The sequence below is a fragment of the Lampetra fluviatilis genome, chromosome 32, assembly GCF_964198595.1.
Source record: "Lampetra fluviatilis chromosome 32, kcLamFluv1.1, whole genome shotgun sequence".
Lineage (NCBI taxonomy): Eukaryota > Metazoa > Chordata > Hyperoartia > Petromyzontiformes > Petromyzontidae > Lampetra > Lampetra fluviatilis.
This window is the reverse complement of record NC_136306.1, coordinates 10,274,911-10,291,898: the sequence shown is the minus strand read 5'-3', so window position 1 is coordinate 10,291,898 and position 16,988 is coordinate 10,274,911. Positions and strand designations below refer to the sequence as shown.

Below are 16,988 nucleotides of genomic sequence, written 5' to 3'. Positions count from 1 at the left end.
CCTGATTTAATAGCCCCGCCCCCTACACCTTCACCAGCACCCCCACCCTTACTAACCACCACAACCACCACCACCCACTCCACCACCACCACCATCCACCCCTCCACCACCACCCACCCCTCCACCACCACCCACCCCTCCACCCCTCCACCACCACCACCCACCCCTCCACCACCACCCACCCCTCCACCACCACCCCTCACCACCCCCCCACACCACCACCACCCCACCCCCCCCCCCGTACCACCACCACCCCACCACCACCCCTCACCACCACCACCCCTCCACCACCCCTCACCACCACCACCCCTCCACCACCACCACCACCACACAACCCACCCCTCACCACCCCCCCCCCACACCATCACCACCTTCCCCACACCACCACCACCTTCCCCAGTCATCTGGGACCCCACGAGGTCAGAGTGTTGTTGATCCTCCATGGGCAGCAGTGATGGGCAGGGTTTGTGGCCACGCAAGGCGGCTGATTAGACCAACCCAAGAACCACAGACGAATGTTGTAGCAGTGACAGAGCGTGTGTTGTCGCTGCTGTTGCTGGTTTGTGTGTCCCGACTGACCCGGGTGAAGCTCTTTCCTGCGTGGTCGTTTGTTAGTTTCGTGATGCTGTCTTTGTGACTCAAAGTAGTGTATGTATGTGTGTATGTATGTTGAACTTCTTTCGCACGGTACGTAGCCAACCGTGCTAATCGGAGGTGCGGGTGAAGGACAACAAGCTAAACACAAAAGCCAGTTCTAAAAAAAAAAATCGGTTTTCAACCTACCTGATTTATAAGCGCGTAGCTCCAGTGGCTTCCTCATATCGGAAGAGCGTTCCAGACGGCCGCAGAAGCGCATCTGAAAGCGCGCGATGCGGTGACCGCCGCTTTCGTCCGATGGCCAGCAGCCAAAAGCCGCTGTGCTTCGCTTGATGGGTCATATTGCTCCTCGACGAGACGAGACGAGCAATATGACGAAGCGTCAACACCTTGGAAGACGTGGGATGTCCAAGACGAACGGGCGGCACTGCAGCACCACTGCGGTCTACTCCGTAAGTGTGTGTGCTGCTGCTGTTATTATTACACGCTTTCTATTAACTAACTCTGTTGTTGTCGTATCCTCAAATCTTGTAACTCAATTTTAAGCCACTTCCCAATGTGGTATCGACTGCAAGCTTGGTATAATTATGTCATACTGATGACAATACTATATTCTATATTTTGATTTAAAGCTTTCGTGACTGCAGAGATTCATCTTCTTGGTTCTTTCGGTAAAGTCACGTAGAAGGGAAACAATATACATTTTATTATTTAATTGTTTCCCTTCTACGTGACTTTACCGAAAGAACCAAGAATACGGCACATTTATATTTACGCGATCTAACCCAACCCACCCGCCCCCCCCCCCCGTATTATGGCTATGGGGCCGTCCATAAATGACGTCACGCGATTTTGGACTATTTTGACCCCCCCCGTCACACGGGGTCAAAAAGTCAGACCCCCCCTCAAATATGACGTCACAAAGCTCTGCCACCCCCCAAAACCATATTTCCATTTTGAAAATAATAAACATGCTTCAAATCGCTTTCAACTATTGTCATTGTAGTGCGTATTTAATGTGGCGCTGCACTCTGATGTTGTAGGAGTGTTGTTATAACAATTAGTGTTGTTATAACAATTTTATATTTATTTAAAGTTGCACATTTTGATGTGACGTCACATTTCTCACCCCCCCTCCCTCCTAGGTGCGTTACGTCATTTATGGACGGCCCCTATTGGTCGCGAAAGCCGACGTCTTAAACCAAGTCTCTGCTCTCCGGCCAAGCTGCAACCCGCACTGACCATCCTCCTGAAGGTCAAACTACCCGAAAGGCATGGGGAGGGGAGGCCTCCATTCCAGCAGAGGGTTTACAAAAGGCTCGTCACACAGCACGTGTGCCGCTGTGCCGAACATGTTGCATGTCTCGACGAGATGTGCATTTAAAAATGCATTCGGTACGAGATGGGTTCCCACGAGAATTGTTAATTGTTACGATTTGGACAGCCATCCGTTTCAAAGGTTACCGTTTTAACGATTTGGGCCGTTTAATCCATATGGACTCGTTTTTACCGGGTTTCGTTTGTGCCATCTCACAGGGCTATACCTAATAAATGAACTGAAACACTTTTATCTACTCGAGTCTCTTCTGTATGATCTCACCTCGTTTCTTCCGTTTGGTCTGTCGAGCCCGGTTCCTTTAAACGGAGGAAAGAGCAACAGGGAAAGAGGGCAGCGAGAGATAGAACGTGACAAGCAGAGTAGGGGAAGATGATTAGGCAAGTGAGATTGAGATGGGAAGCAGAGAAGTGAGAATAAGGAGGACGAGAGAAACCGGGAGATAGGGGAGGAAAATGAGCTAGATACCGTGGAGGATGGTACATCGGATGTGAGAAAGATGGAAATAAGGTAAAGCGTGAAATCGAGACATTGCTACATACAGTACAGAGAAGGCAAGAGAAATGTGGAAAGACGGGGCTCTATACGAATACAAGTTTTGCTGGCTGAGGGACGGACAGCCACGTCCAAAGGATATGCGGGTTGCTCATCTCGATTAAACGACACCAAACTACATTATCACTTACAACTTCGGCAATACAAATGCGTAGTGGGCACTTACAAAGAGTGATGTTGAAACGCAGTGGAAGCCCTGGAGTTTATGAAGTTTTTGCAATATTTATTGCAGCCTTTTTTCCACACAACAATCACATTTCCTTTTATTTTCTCGTTATTATTTTTAAAGAATTTAAATTATGACCTGCTGTCAAACATTTCTTTACCCCCCCCCATCCCATAGCTATTTCGTGGATGTCATCCTGAAAAAAAAACCGCTGCCGGCTTGAAGCAAATAAAAACAGAACATATGCAGAGAAGCACATGAAACCAAACGTCAAAATGCATTTTCTTTTGTTCTTAGGAAAAGCCGCAACCTGGCAGTGGAGCATCCCACATGACACCGGTGGGTGATGAACTTTGCGCCAAGATTTGGGAGAGGTTAACGCAAAAAAGGTACCCATCACCATGTCCCTTGGCTAATCCAGCGTGAGCCGTGCACAGGATAGCACTCGATAGGGGGGCAAAAATATCTGCATAACGTCTACAGTTGACACTGTATGAATGCGACCGCCATTCACTTTCATGGATATCCACAAAAGCGATCGCTGTCGAATTTCATCGCAATCTATTAAAGCGACTTCTTTAACATTCCATTTTATTTTTTTAAATAAATGTTTTTTTCCAGTGTATTTTTATAACCCTAAACAAACATGAATGTGGGTTGGTGCAAAACAAAAAATACTATAGAATGGCTGCAAAGGTCACTTAAATGCGTAACTTCCTAAACTCCAGTCCTTGCAACTGTAACATTACACCTTGCAATGTCCACATGTTTTGTCCACTCGCATGCAAGCTAACGAACATTTCATGCATGTGATAACTACTGAAGCAAACCATCCAGGCTGTGATAGGGGATGAAGATGCAAGCTTGAAAATCCCTAGCCTAAACAGGCCTTAACGCGAGTCGCTCGAACAGATATCTATGCCAGTAAATGTTGGTCGGCTAAGACAAATGCAATGTTGTGCTTTCAGATATTCGCCTCCACAGAGCACTACATGGGTGGAGCCACTGCGCAGAACTTGGTCTGGCGTGGCACCAAACATTTATTTTGAAATGACGGACACGTGCAAGTGGATGTCTGCTTTGAATTCAATAAAAGCAGTGCAATACATTCCATTTAAATCGTGTGTTTTAGTTCTGGACTGCATCAGCGGGAGCCTCCAAGGATGCATATTCACCAAAAAAATGACCACCCAATCCCTTATATCTGTCCCAATCCATTGGCCTATAAGGTCTATATTGAATTTGCAAATAGGCAACTTATGTTGAACTCAATTCTGGTCACATTTTAATGGTCTTGTTGGGATTTTTTTGGCAGAGGGTCGAATGGGGCAACCGGGAAAAATGCGACACATTTTAAAGTGATACCCCACACACCATCCCCCTTATCCCACATACACACGGCACAGGCTGGGGCTCCCATAATATTTGCTTTGCCACAATGAAATACAATGAGCAAGTTTTGGCGCTGATGCAAATGTCTTAACCTTTAATAACAATGGGCATAACGTGCTCACCGCAGTTTTTCTGGGTGAACACTTTATATTGTAATGACGTGTGTTCATTTGCCAAATGTGTCAAGTAAATAAAAAATGCTTAATAAACCAAACAAAGCCATCAAGATGCAATGCTTAAAAAAAAGCATTGCACAGTAAGTTATTGTCTTGTCCATCTGATAACAAAGGAAAGACGAATCAGACTCAATGCCTCATTCATATCCAGGATCAACCAACCACCTTAGCCACTTGCACCAGTTGGTAATTACGAATGACACCTCCACGTTATCATCATTATTACTTCGTGACTTTTGTAAAGCACATCAACAACAAAGGCGACACACCTTCCAATTCCGATCATGCTCAACCCAAGTTTGCAAGGCTGAATCGACCTTAAAGTGCAGTTGTTAAAAGTTTATTTCTTGCATTATGCACTATGCATTCTTTCGTTGTAAGTGAAAGTCGAAAATAAATGTGATCACTTGTCGTTTGTATCGATGCCCAATAGCAATTGATGTCCCCACATTATTAAACTGATATACGGTCTTTCTTGCGCATATACAGCATAAACACAGGTCTTCACTTTTTCAAAAGTTTTATAGAAAAAGCCTTGCAACATTTTGCGTTTTATAAACAGCATTTTTTTTTGCATTCAGTGATGATCTGATAGATAGTGTTTGTATGCTATTTTTATGGGTTGCAGAAAAAACACATCCACACACATGAACACAAACAAGAAGGGGCCCACCCACAGTCTACGATAGTAGATGAACATGTGGACAAATGGTGCGGCAGTTGCCGTACCTTTATGTTCTCAAGAGTATTCGGCTTTCTACACATTACATCCGTTTGGCGAAAGGACAGATCGCACAGTACACATTCAGTTTCGCAGTGGCTGGCAACATGCAGAATGAGGCAAGACGAACGGAAACGAAAGTTTTAAAGGGCACTTTTCCTGCAGAGTGACGTTATTCACCGGCAACAGCACGCGAAACATGACCCTGTCGGTTTAAGGTGAATGCCAACTATAGTTTGCTTGCATTAACAGTACTGTGAGCAAAATAATGATGCTTTGTTTGATATCACCAAACTGGTGGCAGGATGCACTCCAATTTTTTTTTCTAAATGCACACAGTGTAAGCACCAGGTAAAACAAATAGAAAATAAACCACCGAAGAAAAGAAAAAAACGCCCATAAAAATTAAGTCCTGCAAACAAAACATAAATTGTATAAACAAATCAGTACATTTATTCAGGTGCACAGTTTTGCCTGGCCGAAGAGCAGTAAAAGTGTGCATGCCATTGAGCCAGGAGTTCGAACAGTGGGATCCAACTATGATGAATTATTTTACACACTGGGTGTGGACAACATTGCTATGAGGATATACAACCCGACAATACTGTTACCGTAAGTGCAATTAAATTCAACGCAGCCATGCCTATTGCCAAGTAAGCTCCGTGTTGCACTTAAAGCTGTTGCACCTCAGATGGCTGGGGCAGCTATGGCTGTACAAACTAGAGCCTTTTATCAGTGGACGTGGAAGTCGGAAGGAGGGGCCTCGAAGCCAAACATGGAGAACAAAATCACGTGACCGGGCGTCGTCAAAAAACTAACCAAGGAACACCACGCATGCAACAACATGGACCCGAGACGCGATGTTGGTACGGAGCAATTCGCTTCTCTAGCGTCAGTGATGGGGGGAGCTCGTATGGATTAAAAGGGTGGCGTGGGGGTGGATGGGCGGTCACTGGGCCTGGTGCATATCGGGCCGATTCGAAGTCCCACTGATGGATAGAGCAGGTTAGGGGGGTGGGCGGGCCTAACTGGTGTCCATGGTGTCCTGTGCCCCGGAGGAGGCGGCGTCCTTCTGGATGCTCTCGAAGATGGCGGTGAGTTCCTGACTGGAGCTGATCTGGGACTGGAACTCGCTCATCAGGGGGCTCTTCTCCGCCTCGGGGATCGTCAGCAGCGCCGCCACAGCGCGCATCGCCGAGCGCTTCAGCTCGTCCTGTTTCTCAAACTCCTGCTTCACCGAGTTCGCCTTCACCTGCGGCGCACATTCCAGACATGACGAGCGTGAGGCGGGGGGGACAACGCACATTGCAAAGCCCGAGTGGGGACATGGTGATTAGCAATCGAATGATCTCACGTTTAAATTGTTGCCGACTGGATAATTTAATCTTTCATAACATAACATTAGACTCGGGACACTGCTTATTTTGCTCCCATCGGCTATGAAAGCGAGTGTAATATTATCACAACTCCATTTACAAATACAATGGGATATGATGGTTCCCAACAGCCAAGAATTGTTAACTCATTGCATTGGATGGACCAATACAAACAAAAACAAATCCATTGCAACGTTTAAAGCTGGGATGATTTCGTCGATTAATTGGCAAATAAAACGTCGTTTACTCGTGCCCCTTGAATAATGGCAGCCGCCCACAAAAAACCTGCCTGCAGAAGGTGGGAAACCCCCAACAAACCACGCCCAGCACGATGCGACTGATGCCGATGATATAAACAAAGTTCCGACCATCGCCTCCCACCCAGCGGCATGTGGAAACTGCGGCGAGACATTTTCTGAACATTTTTACATGTTACCTAGTTAGTCGAGTGATCAAACCAATAATCGTTCAGCATTACTTAACAGTTTAATAGCCCAGCTCCAGTGATGATGCTCAATTTCTATGAGCTGACAACTTGCATTGCCCACCGATGCCACTCCCTGCTTGTGAGTGACTCGCTGACAAAGACAAACTCACGAATGCATCATCGCCAGCTCAGACAATGCACCGACCCACCTTGTGCATCGTTAATTTCACCACCGTTGCCGAGACACCCACCTTGTTGGTGCAGGTGGCGCGAAGGGGCTCCACCAGACGGTCAAGCCGCTGCAGCACGGCGCTGGGGCACAGTGTAGACAGCCTCACCAGCATCAAGAACGTCAGCATCTGCATGCGGCGGAGCGAAACAAACGGCTTACAAAGAGCTGCACGCAGACCTCCGATTAGCGCGGTTGGCTACGTACGGTGCGAAAGTTCAATATATATGCATGCGGTAGACAAGTGGCACATGACACGCATTTTGTGAATTGTGAAAACTCCCAATCACTAATATAATGGGCCAAGAATGTCTGTGTGTAACGAGCGTGACGTCACTCCACGTCGACCAGCCCCCCTCATTAATAATCATGAACAGGTGGGGTCCTCCACATAGGGACCCCCCCCACCGTGCCCAAATTCCCAAGATCAGTAATAGAATAATGTGTGGATTGAGTGGAAAAAAGACCGAGGGGAGACCTGGAAACTATAGTTTGACAACCCCTGATAAGAATAACGAAACTCACCTTCACCGACTAAACAATGATGCAGCATTACTGGCCAACAAATTAAGACATGTAAATACCAAAAAAGAAAATCAAAAGTGCCTTGATGTCGTAGTGGTCCTTCAGGCCGTCCTCCACGTGGTTGAGGAACTCGAAGATATCCAGGCGATCGAGGCAGGTGTCGAGCAGCGTGTACATGCACTCAAACGCTGCCTTGCGGATGTCCAGACCGTCATCCACCGTGTGCTTGAAGGGACCCATCTCCACCTGCATGCACAACGTGGCAACATAAACACAACGTCAAGAAGCATAATAAACCATCACGCTAATGCCGGTCATCCTGGCAGCAGCGGCTTTTGGTAAGCCATTGAACAAAGACCGTCACTGCATCGCGTGTTCGGATGCGCTTCTGCGGTCGTCTGGAACGCGGTTTCACTTCAGATATTAAGCATTTTTAAACCTAGATTGAAAACAAATTTCTTTAAAACTGCTTTTTGTGTTCATTGTCCTTCCCCCGCACCTCCGATTAGCACGGTTGCCTACATCTAGTGCAAAAGAAGTTCAACGTACATACATACCTACCTTCCATGGACAGCCAACGGAAACCAACTCAAGGGAACTCAAGTTGGCCTAAACTCAAGTTGAAGGACAACTCGAGTCGGTCGAACAAAAAGAAAGTGGCTTTCCTTTTCCAGGTTACCCATATTTTCCTTCAGTTTGTATTTGTGACGAGTTGTCGCACCTCTCTGATGAGCTCCTTGCGGACTTTGGTTTCATTGTAGAGATGCGGCAGGATGCAGTCGAGCAGGTCGCGGATGAGAGACGGCTTGTTGTGCGCCGCCGAGTTGAACGTGACAAGGGAAACGCGACGCACGTTGAGGTCCTGGTCCTCCAGTGTCTTCAAGAAGTCGCCTTTAACAGAGAGCGGTCACCAAGTCAGTGCACGGCTGCACGCATGTTACGTCTCGTTTGTAAAAATAGCAATGCTTTAACCTTTTGGCAATCCACTGGTGAATAGACAACCTCCATATTCAACATGAAGTAGGGAGAATTTATTGGTAGTTACCAGTCACGAGGCAATTTCCTTAAAAAGAGTGGTTTACATAGACGTATGCAAACCATGCCTCTCACACCTCAGCGATGAAACAAAAACAAATTAACTAAAAAATTTAGTTAATCTGCATTAAAATGATGAAAATGTGCATTTCTAATTTTATCAGAAATATCCAAGAACATTAATCTCCATGCATTGGAAAATGCAATCATTGAATATTTTCCGGATATATTCTTTTTTTGTCCACGAGCGACGCAGACAGGCGGGACCCCGCATTGTTTACCAATGCAGCTCTTTAGCAGGGAGTCCACAGCCTGTGGCTGGTCAGAGATGGTGAACTTGACTGCTGTCACGACTGTGCTCCGAGCATGAGCTGAAGCTGGTCGGAAAAATTCGGGATGAGGGGGAAGAACGCACACAATTCAGCATTTGGGTGAATAGTTTAAAATCAATCCTTTTCAAATAACACTTTCCACATTTATTAGGCTTGACAGGTATGCACTCGGCTCAAAAGCATTTAAATCTCGACCGTGCCAAGTAGCGCGATTTTCTCGGAAGGAATTCCAAAAAACCAGTCGAGGAAACTGAAATTGAAGCCCTGCGCACTCGAAAACGTTGCACGTGAGCAGCATCGCAAGCAACGGTGCACGTCGTACCGGACGTGAGGTACCCCTTGAGCCGGGGTAGCAGCGTGGCGGGGTCGATGAGCGTCAGCTTGCCGAGACACTCGGCCACCACGTTCCTCGTGCCCTCCTCGGCGCACTCGCAATGCTTGAAGAGCAGCGCCCAGATGTCTTCCACGTACGGCTTCAGCGACGCCACCTGTGCCGAGCTAATCACCTCCTTAAAAGTCAGGGATTTGCAAGTAAAGGAGAAGTGAGGTTGAGAACATCTGTTGGCCGTTTAATCTGGCAGGCGGACGGAATGCGGGAGGATTGCAAGTGACTAACATTAGGGGGGGGGGGGGGGGGAGGTGCAGCGCCTGCTATGCCGGCTGGAACAATGCAACATCAGTTCGGCAAGTGTCAGAAATTCCAAATTATAATGAAATGCCAATTGGCAGTCAAGTAGGGTTGTCGGTCCTAAATACTCCATAATGCTTCCAACAGCGCACAGTAAAATTACAGTTTTATTTAATTTTCCCAACCCCCATAGAATTCTCTTTAGTCTGGAGATTTATTATTGCATTCAACGTGGCACATTTTCACTGAAACGAGAAACTGTAAGTCACCTCATGTAGCTGTGTACCATTCCTTACCAGGAAAAAAGTTAAAGCAACATTGTGAACTACTTTGTTGTTTTCAAAAGTTCCAAATTTGTGTTGGCTACATACATACATACAAAATTAGGCTTGCAATTGAATACCAGTTCTCAAACATCAAGGCTGCCGATGAGAATTTGTTTTTAAAAATAGCTCTCTTTGGACAATGAATAGATTTCCAAGGAATTGGATGCTGGCAGTTGATTGAAAACTAAGGCTGGCTCACTTTGAATTCTGAGCAGTTATTTTCATCGCTTGGCCTAGTAACTTTAAGCGCCGATGCAAAATATGTCGCAGTGAGCATGATTTATAAGTCATGTTCACCGTGACCCCCACGTGTTGCCTTGCTATTTTAAAAGCCAGACAGTGGCGCGTCTTGTTTTGCGCTCTTGGAGGTGGAAACAGAAACTGCTTAATGCTGCTCAACTTGCTCAGTTTATAGTCATAAAGACAAACACATTGCTACCTTTCGATTTGCACTGCGATGATTAACTTACATTGCGCAGGTACTAAGAACAGGACAATAATCAACAGTATGACAAGATATTTTTAGGACAACCCATACAAGTGTTTGTGAAATTTTCTCCACTACTACTGCGATTCCTTCCCCCGCACCTCCGATTAGCACGGTTGGCTACGTACAGCTGGCGACGTACGGTGTGAAAGTTCAACATACATATAACATTAACCACCGCCGGATGTCTCTTTATACCAACACCACTCCTTGTGGTCTTGCGAAGCTACAATTCATCTTACTCCTGTACGTTAACAGATCTCATTGCTCGATCTGCGCAGTGGTCATCCTCAAGTATTTTGTTTTCTTTGGACCCCATTCAGTCACTATTTGGTATTCTTATTCTCCTCGTATTCCCACCACCAGTCAAATGTTTATCCAGTATCGGGCACGGGATGATGATGTTGCCCGGTCAGCATCCCTGGCGAGGCCTTCCACGGTGCATAGCTACTCCAGGAGTCGAAAGACCAAAAATATATGCTCCAAGGTGTTTCACCGCAGTCACGCATGTCAGAGTCTTTAGAGTACCCCCACTAACACAACAAAGCTCTCTATAATTATCAGATGCAAATTATAATTTTTCTTGCAGAGAACAGAGCACACCAATGACCAATTGATCATGGTACAGCTGTTTGGAGGCTAAAAATAACACTTGTCCAACTATGAACTGCCCGTCACATGGTTTATATTTAACCTACGGCCCAAAGACTTCATTTCGTAAGGCCCGCGGCCACATGAGTTGCATTCAAGGCCTGCAAACAATATTATTCCATCACTGCAATCACGTTATCCACACTAACCAGGTACTAGAGGCGAATATTTTTGACACTGTTGCTAATTTTAGTGCACTAGTTATGTATGGTGAATTTCTTTCGCACCGTACGTAGCCAACCGTGCTTATCGGAGGTGCGAATGGCTTGTGTTAATGTGTGGAACCAAAGGTGAAAAAGTTCTACTCGGCCCTCAGTAAAGATAAGTTTCCCCACCCCCTCTTAAGGGGATGGTCTGCGGGATTGTTTGGGGTGGTGCAGGGCGAGTGATTCCCGTGTCCCTCGATGACCTCACCTTCAGTGAGTGCAGCAGGAGGTACTGACGCTTGGGCTGGCTGCCGATCTCCTGCAGCACGAAGGGGAGGTACTGCTGCAAGTTTCCCACGCTCACGTTGCCGAGGGCATATGACGCCGCCGACTTCACCTCCTCGCTGGGCGACGAGAATGCCTCGAGCAGCACGGTCTTGAGGTCACGTTGAGCACTCAGGTCCAGGTGCCGCCCGATCTCGCCCAGTGCCAGCAACGCGAGCAGCCGCACGGCGTCGCTCGACTTGGGGTTGCGTACATCTTGCACGAACTGCGCCGTCACCGACGCTCCCTCCTGTTTCCGTAGAAACACAAATTGGTCACGGGTGCTTGGGATGGTCTAACAAGGACTGTTTGCTTCAGCGAGGAAACAGAGATCAGCACTCTTGTCATTGACAAGGGTGATGGTTTTGCTCAAAACAATGCAGTGGATATAACAAAAATATTATTTTAAAAAATATCATTATCACTACCGCTGACCAATAACATTTCGCACGCGCCGCAGGGTTTGTTACAAACAAAAATACTCGATTTTATTATTGATGCCATGACTCCTGAAATCGAAGAAAAAAATCTACAAACTATAACCCTAACAACAGCCATGATCATCTTCCACTAAGTTATGGTGATGTCACTACCATCCGAAAACGCACGCACACACGGAGGTAGTTATGCAGACTTGCCTGCGGGCAGGCCACGGTGAGTGCCGCCACGCACTTGGCGATTGAATGGAAGGCCTGCTTGTGCAGCGCCGGCGTCGAGGCCAGGGTGGCCCCTCCAGGCGACGCTGGCGAGGCCGGGGAGACGGGAGACACGGCCCCGCCGCTGGCCTGCGCGTACACGGGACCTGTGAGGAGCCGCAGCAGCTCCAGGTAGCCGAGGCTCGTGGTGCGCGTGGCCACGAGGGCCTGGAAGAAGTCGAGCACGGCCGAGAGGGCGCCCCCCTGCAGCAGTGGGGAGCGCACCAGCCCGAGTACCTGCGCGTGGGACGGTGGTGGACGGTGGGTTGTATGGTGGGGGAGGGAGAAGAAAAAATCACAAGCATTCATGAATAATGGTAAATCAATTACATACAGGCGGTCCTCGGACCTATGTCAGGTTACGTTCCTAGAAAAGGTGCTGCAAGTCGAAATTACATAGGTCAAGACCGGTTTTTCCATAGAAACAATGATACAATAAGGGGTTACACGTTTGTGTCCAAGGGTCAGGTATGCAACTTTTTAGATACGAATACAAGTAAAATATGTAGTAAACTACAAATCTTATGTAAAGTACAATAATAGTGTTTAGAAAGTTCTTACCTTGATTCTGGCTTCCGATTTCAGAGTTTGACCATCCACTCTCACCAAATTAATCACTTTTCCCTTAACTTAAAATGTATTGGCCTTTTTCTGCTACATTGCTTTTCAACACCATCTCAGAGACCACTGACCTTCCCCATTACCAGCCAGTTTTAAGGATGAAATGAAGCAAAAATTATTAAAAAGTCACTAATAATGCAGAGAGCTTTAGCACCGGAGTCAGGAGGCAGACCAACTAGACGACGTACTGTATATTTGTTTGTGCCCAGCACTGGTGCTCGAGTCGGCGTCGTGCCCTAAGTGCGGGTCACAGAAATGAATGTTTGTTGCATAAGAGATCGAACAGATATTGGAACCAAAAAAAAATTCTAAAAGCTTGAATTGAGCCAAACTAAGCGAAGGAGATGAGACCATCAACCCACACCGACCAGCATTCCGGCCGCTGCTCGGAGGGCTCCTTTCACGTGCCGGGCTCACCAGCGACGTTTAAACATTTCTTCAGCCCAAATTCCACACCGACAACTTCAAAAAGCTCACGTCGCCCCACAGACCTGGTTGAGCACGGCGCCGCTGACTTTGGTGAGCACGGCGGGGTAGACGCGCGCCAGCGTCGTGAGGAAGCCCACGGCGAGCTGCGACACGTGCATGTCACTCTCGCTGATGAGCGGCGGCAGCTCCTGCAGCACCGCCTCCACCATGGGCGCCGTCAGCGAGTCGCTGTAGTGGCGGATGAGCGCATCGAGCGCCGACAACGTCGCCAGCTTGAGTGCGCGCTGGTTCTTGCGCAGGAACGACGCAAGGATGGGCACGCCCTCGGCGAGCACGGGCCGCAGGTCCGGCCGCAGCGGTGAGCTCGCGACGAGCGTGAGTGCCTTCACCGTGGTGAGCCGCGTGATCTCGTTCTTGAGGCGCTCCAGGAAGATGTGCAGCGTAGCGGCGAGCTCGGCACCCAGCCCATCACCCAGGTTGCAGATGATCTGACCCATGCACGCGATGGCGCGTTCCTTCACCTCCTGGTCAATGTCGGCCGCCTGCGGGCGGGCGGGCAGTGAAAGCGGAGGGGGTAAAGAAGTTTGTGTTTGTTTTTTCTGCCCATCAAGGAGGACCTTTGATATTGCAGGAGCTACACTAACGCACAAGCATAATCTTATCGAGATGGTAGTGTAGATATTACTAAAGCAAGAACCAATGCTCATTATAGTGCCTCCTTGCAGTAATGTGGATGGATATACGGTGTTCCAAAATAATATTGGTGGATGGGCATGCCAAATGTTTTAAATTAAGACACTGTAAATTGCACTTTCGAAGCTCAACAATTGAACAGCATGCAAACCAATGTTAATTTGGCAATCCTAGTTAGTACTGTACAGTAACTCTTGGAAGCATTGGATCATTCATGCGTTCCAGAAATGACTTGTGGTTTTGCCGAGTTTAACGGCGCTTATTTTCCTTGTTAAGCAAAATATCACATACAAGTTCATGAAGCCTGTCTTCGCCAAGCAAAAGTTTTCAATAAATTTAATAATGAACCTGATATGACTTTTTTTTTAGCTACAATCACACTAACAAGTCCAAAAATGTGTATTTTTCTGCAAAAAAACACAAACATTATTGACCATTTGATTCAGCTTCTTAATATATTTAAAGACGTACCCTCTGTTCTTATTTTAGTAGAAAGAACAATAATTCATGAAACTTAATACTCTGAGAGGAGTTTAACACATAGGCTTGAGGGGAAGCTACTATCTTTTACCGTTATTCAAATTATTAAGATTTGAACGCCATAAAATGCGTAATTATCCCCTTAAAACCGCTTGAATTGGAAATCTCAAAAACAATAAAAGATAGAATGGTTGTTGCTTTAATTTTATTTGCTGTTTAACGTTCTATCAAACGAAAAAACCCGCAATTCTATATTTTGAACGATTTCTGAATGACACGCACTTATGGGGCACTTAAAATCAAGATTTGGGACCCCTAAAATGAAAAATATCAGATTTTCAGATGTTTCCTGTTGTTTGTGTCCTAAAAGCTACCTATGCGGTAAAATTTCAGCTTTCTACCTTGTCGGGAAGTATCATAGAGGGTTTGGAGATATACAGTACAAGGTCTGTATTTACATAGATAACAGTATAAGAGCTGTAAATGGGCTGATATTGGGTCTTCACGAAAATAACCAGTGTTGTTTCAACAAAATCTTACCTTCAGTCTCTTCTGTGTGCAGGTGAAGATGTCTCGTATGTATGGTTTTGGGTCAAACACTGGAGCCTTCACGGGCCTGGTCAAAGGATCTAATGGCCGGATAACCTAAACAACCCCACGTACACAAATGTAACAAACGTCAATCACACAAACAGCATGCGTACACTATTCACTCATGCGAATGACACATTAATCACCATCGTCATCGTTGCACAAAGCCCCTATATTAAGGGTATGAGATCTCAGACCTATGCTTTAATGATGTAACCTCAGCAGAGGCAAACGTAGTCATTAGGTGATGTGTGACCAACAGCGCTGACGTGAGGGAGTAATCTCACACCTTCACAAGCTGCTGTGTGACCAGCAGGGCTTCTGAAGTGATCTTGTAAAAGGGGTCGCCCACGCATCCAACCACAGCCGGCACCAGCACCTTACGGAACAAAACCAATTGTGTCAATCAATAACAGTTGTAATAAAACACACAAAATCAATATAAAAGATTTTGAAAAAAAAAATTGCAATGACCTACTTTTAAGAAAGCAATTGGTTCTTTTTTTCCACAGACATTGCACTTGGTCTCAAAACCTTTTTCGTAGGATCCTGCCTTGTGATGTTTGGCCTATTCTTTCCTAAGGTTATTACAACTGCTATGCATGTGTAAGTAATTGGAGTACCTGGAAAAAACTCACATATACATGAATAACACTCAAAAGGTCTGCATAGTTGTTTTTTTACCCACTTGCTGTACTACTAACTCCTAGCCACCTCACTCTAGGATTGAGTTTTAAACATGAATGTGATCTAACAATCCTCCATGTAAAGCACTAAACCACATGCCTCCGGGCTTGGTGTTTTGGGCCTGTCTTCATCAAGATAATAAAAACTGCCACAAGGCTGACAATAATTTATAAAAAAACACGATGAATCCATAATCAAACACAAACTCTTACACTCATCATACACAAAGAAACGAGGCTGATAAAGAGTGTTGGTGTGGCACAGGCATCAGGACTGTGCAGCGCGCGGTTCCCGGCCGCGTTGGCAGACTATACAAAAGTGTCAGTGTACCAAGGTGGGCAGCAAGAGGACATGGATACCTTGACATGGGGGTGGAACACCTCGGGCGGGTGATGGCACAGCAGCGTGTGCACAAATGCCAGCGTATCGATCTTCATGTTGGAGGAGCTCGACTTGTCACTCAGCGAGAACACAATGCCTGTCACGCGCCACCGACAAATCGTAACAGTTAACTGGTCTGATGGAACACACAATATGCAGAATGCCGGTGCCTCAAGACACCTAGCAAACTACAATCACCTGGTTATTGTTGCTATGCTTGCCTGCATTGTGAATTTTCACCGTATTTATACTGCTTCCAATAATACTCTGGTTTATTCGGCAAAGTCACGTAGGTAAAAAAATAAAATTAAAATAAATTAAATCACGATGTTTCGGAGGCAACACAAGCTTCCGTCTTCAGACAAGCTTGTGTTGCCTCCAAAACGTCGTGATTTAATTTATTTTCTTTTTTTACCTACGTGACTTTACCGAAAAAAACCAAAGAGTATGGACCCTTCCAGTCACGAAAACTTCAAATCTAGAATTATGCTTCCAATAAGTCATTGAATCTGTGGAATTAAACTTTCAAGAGATAGTTGAGATGAAAAAATGGCTCGATAAATAAAGTAGAATTACCTGTGGGAGTAAAGACATTTAATAAATGAGAACCTACACATGAGACTTACTTCAATGGGCTAACAACATAGTTACAACAAATGGAGTTCACGTATGAACGTATGGAATAAGGAACTGGCCAAATATCCCCAGCAGGCACATCATGAAAGTACTGCGATTCATTTGACAGAAAGAAAATTAATTTTGATTTAAAGTTTTCGTGACTGCAGGGATTCATATTATTGGTTCTTTCGGTAAAGTCACGTAGAAGGGAAGTAATAAAATATAAAACAATAACAAAATATTTTTATTATTTTATTATTTCCCTTCTACGTGACTTTACCGAAAGAACCAATAATAGAAAGAAAATACTTTACATTGAGCTCTGAAAGCCAACAAGAAGGCTCAAAAGCATGCGGGTGCCGTG

The 16,988-nt window shown here is 46.0% G+C and overlaps 1 protein-coding gene and 1 long non-coding RNA gene across 2 annotated transcripts in view; one reads left to right on the top strand and one right to left on the bottom strand.

The window, feature by feature from the left end:
- Window positions 1-1,005: 1,005 nt before the first annotated feature.
- Window positions 1,006-3,027, top strand: LOC144943745 (uncharacterized). Its single transcript, XR_013639528.1, has 3 exons — window positions 1,006-1,049; window positions 1,743-1,852; window positions 2,952-3,027. It is a non-coding gene; the product is annotated as an uncharacterized LOC144943745 (long non-coding RNA).
- A 124-nt stretch (window positions 3,028-3,151) lies between these two features.
- LOC144943744 (cullin-associated NEDD8-dissociated protein 1-like) overlaps window positions 3,152-16,988 on the bottom strand; it is a 28,543-nt gene continuing 14,706 nt past the window's right edge. Inside the window, exons 10-21 of the mRNA XM_078871534.1 lie at window positions 15,985-16,103; window positions 15,228-15,317; window positions 14,888-14,992; window positions 13,237-13,716; window positions 12,068-12,361; window positions 11,374-11,679; window positions 9,190-9,376; window positions 8,817-8,912; window positions 8,222-8,391; window positions 7,582-7,746; window positions 6,998-7,105; window positions 3,152-6,195 (exon numbers count right to left, since the gene is read on the bottom strand). Coding sequence (XP_078727660.1) covers window positions 5,968-6,195; window positions 6,998-7,105; window positions 7,582-7,746; window positions 8,222-8,391; window positions 8,817-8,912; window positions 9,190-9,376; window positions 11,374-11,679; window positions 12,068-12,361; window positions 13,237-13,716; window positions 14,888-14,992; window positions 15,228-15,317; window positions 15,985-16,103 — 2,348 coding nt within the window. The 3' untranslated portion in view covers window positions 3,152-5,967. The remainder of the gene's footprint in view (window positions 6,196-6,997; window positions 7,106-7,581; window positions 7,747-8,221; window positions 8,392-8,816; window positions 8,913-9,189; window positions 9,377-11,373; window positions 11,680-12,067; window positions 12,362-13,236; window positions 13,717-14,887; window positions 14,993-15,227; window positions 15,318-15,984; window positions 16,104-16,988) is intronic.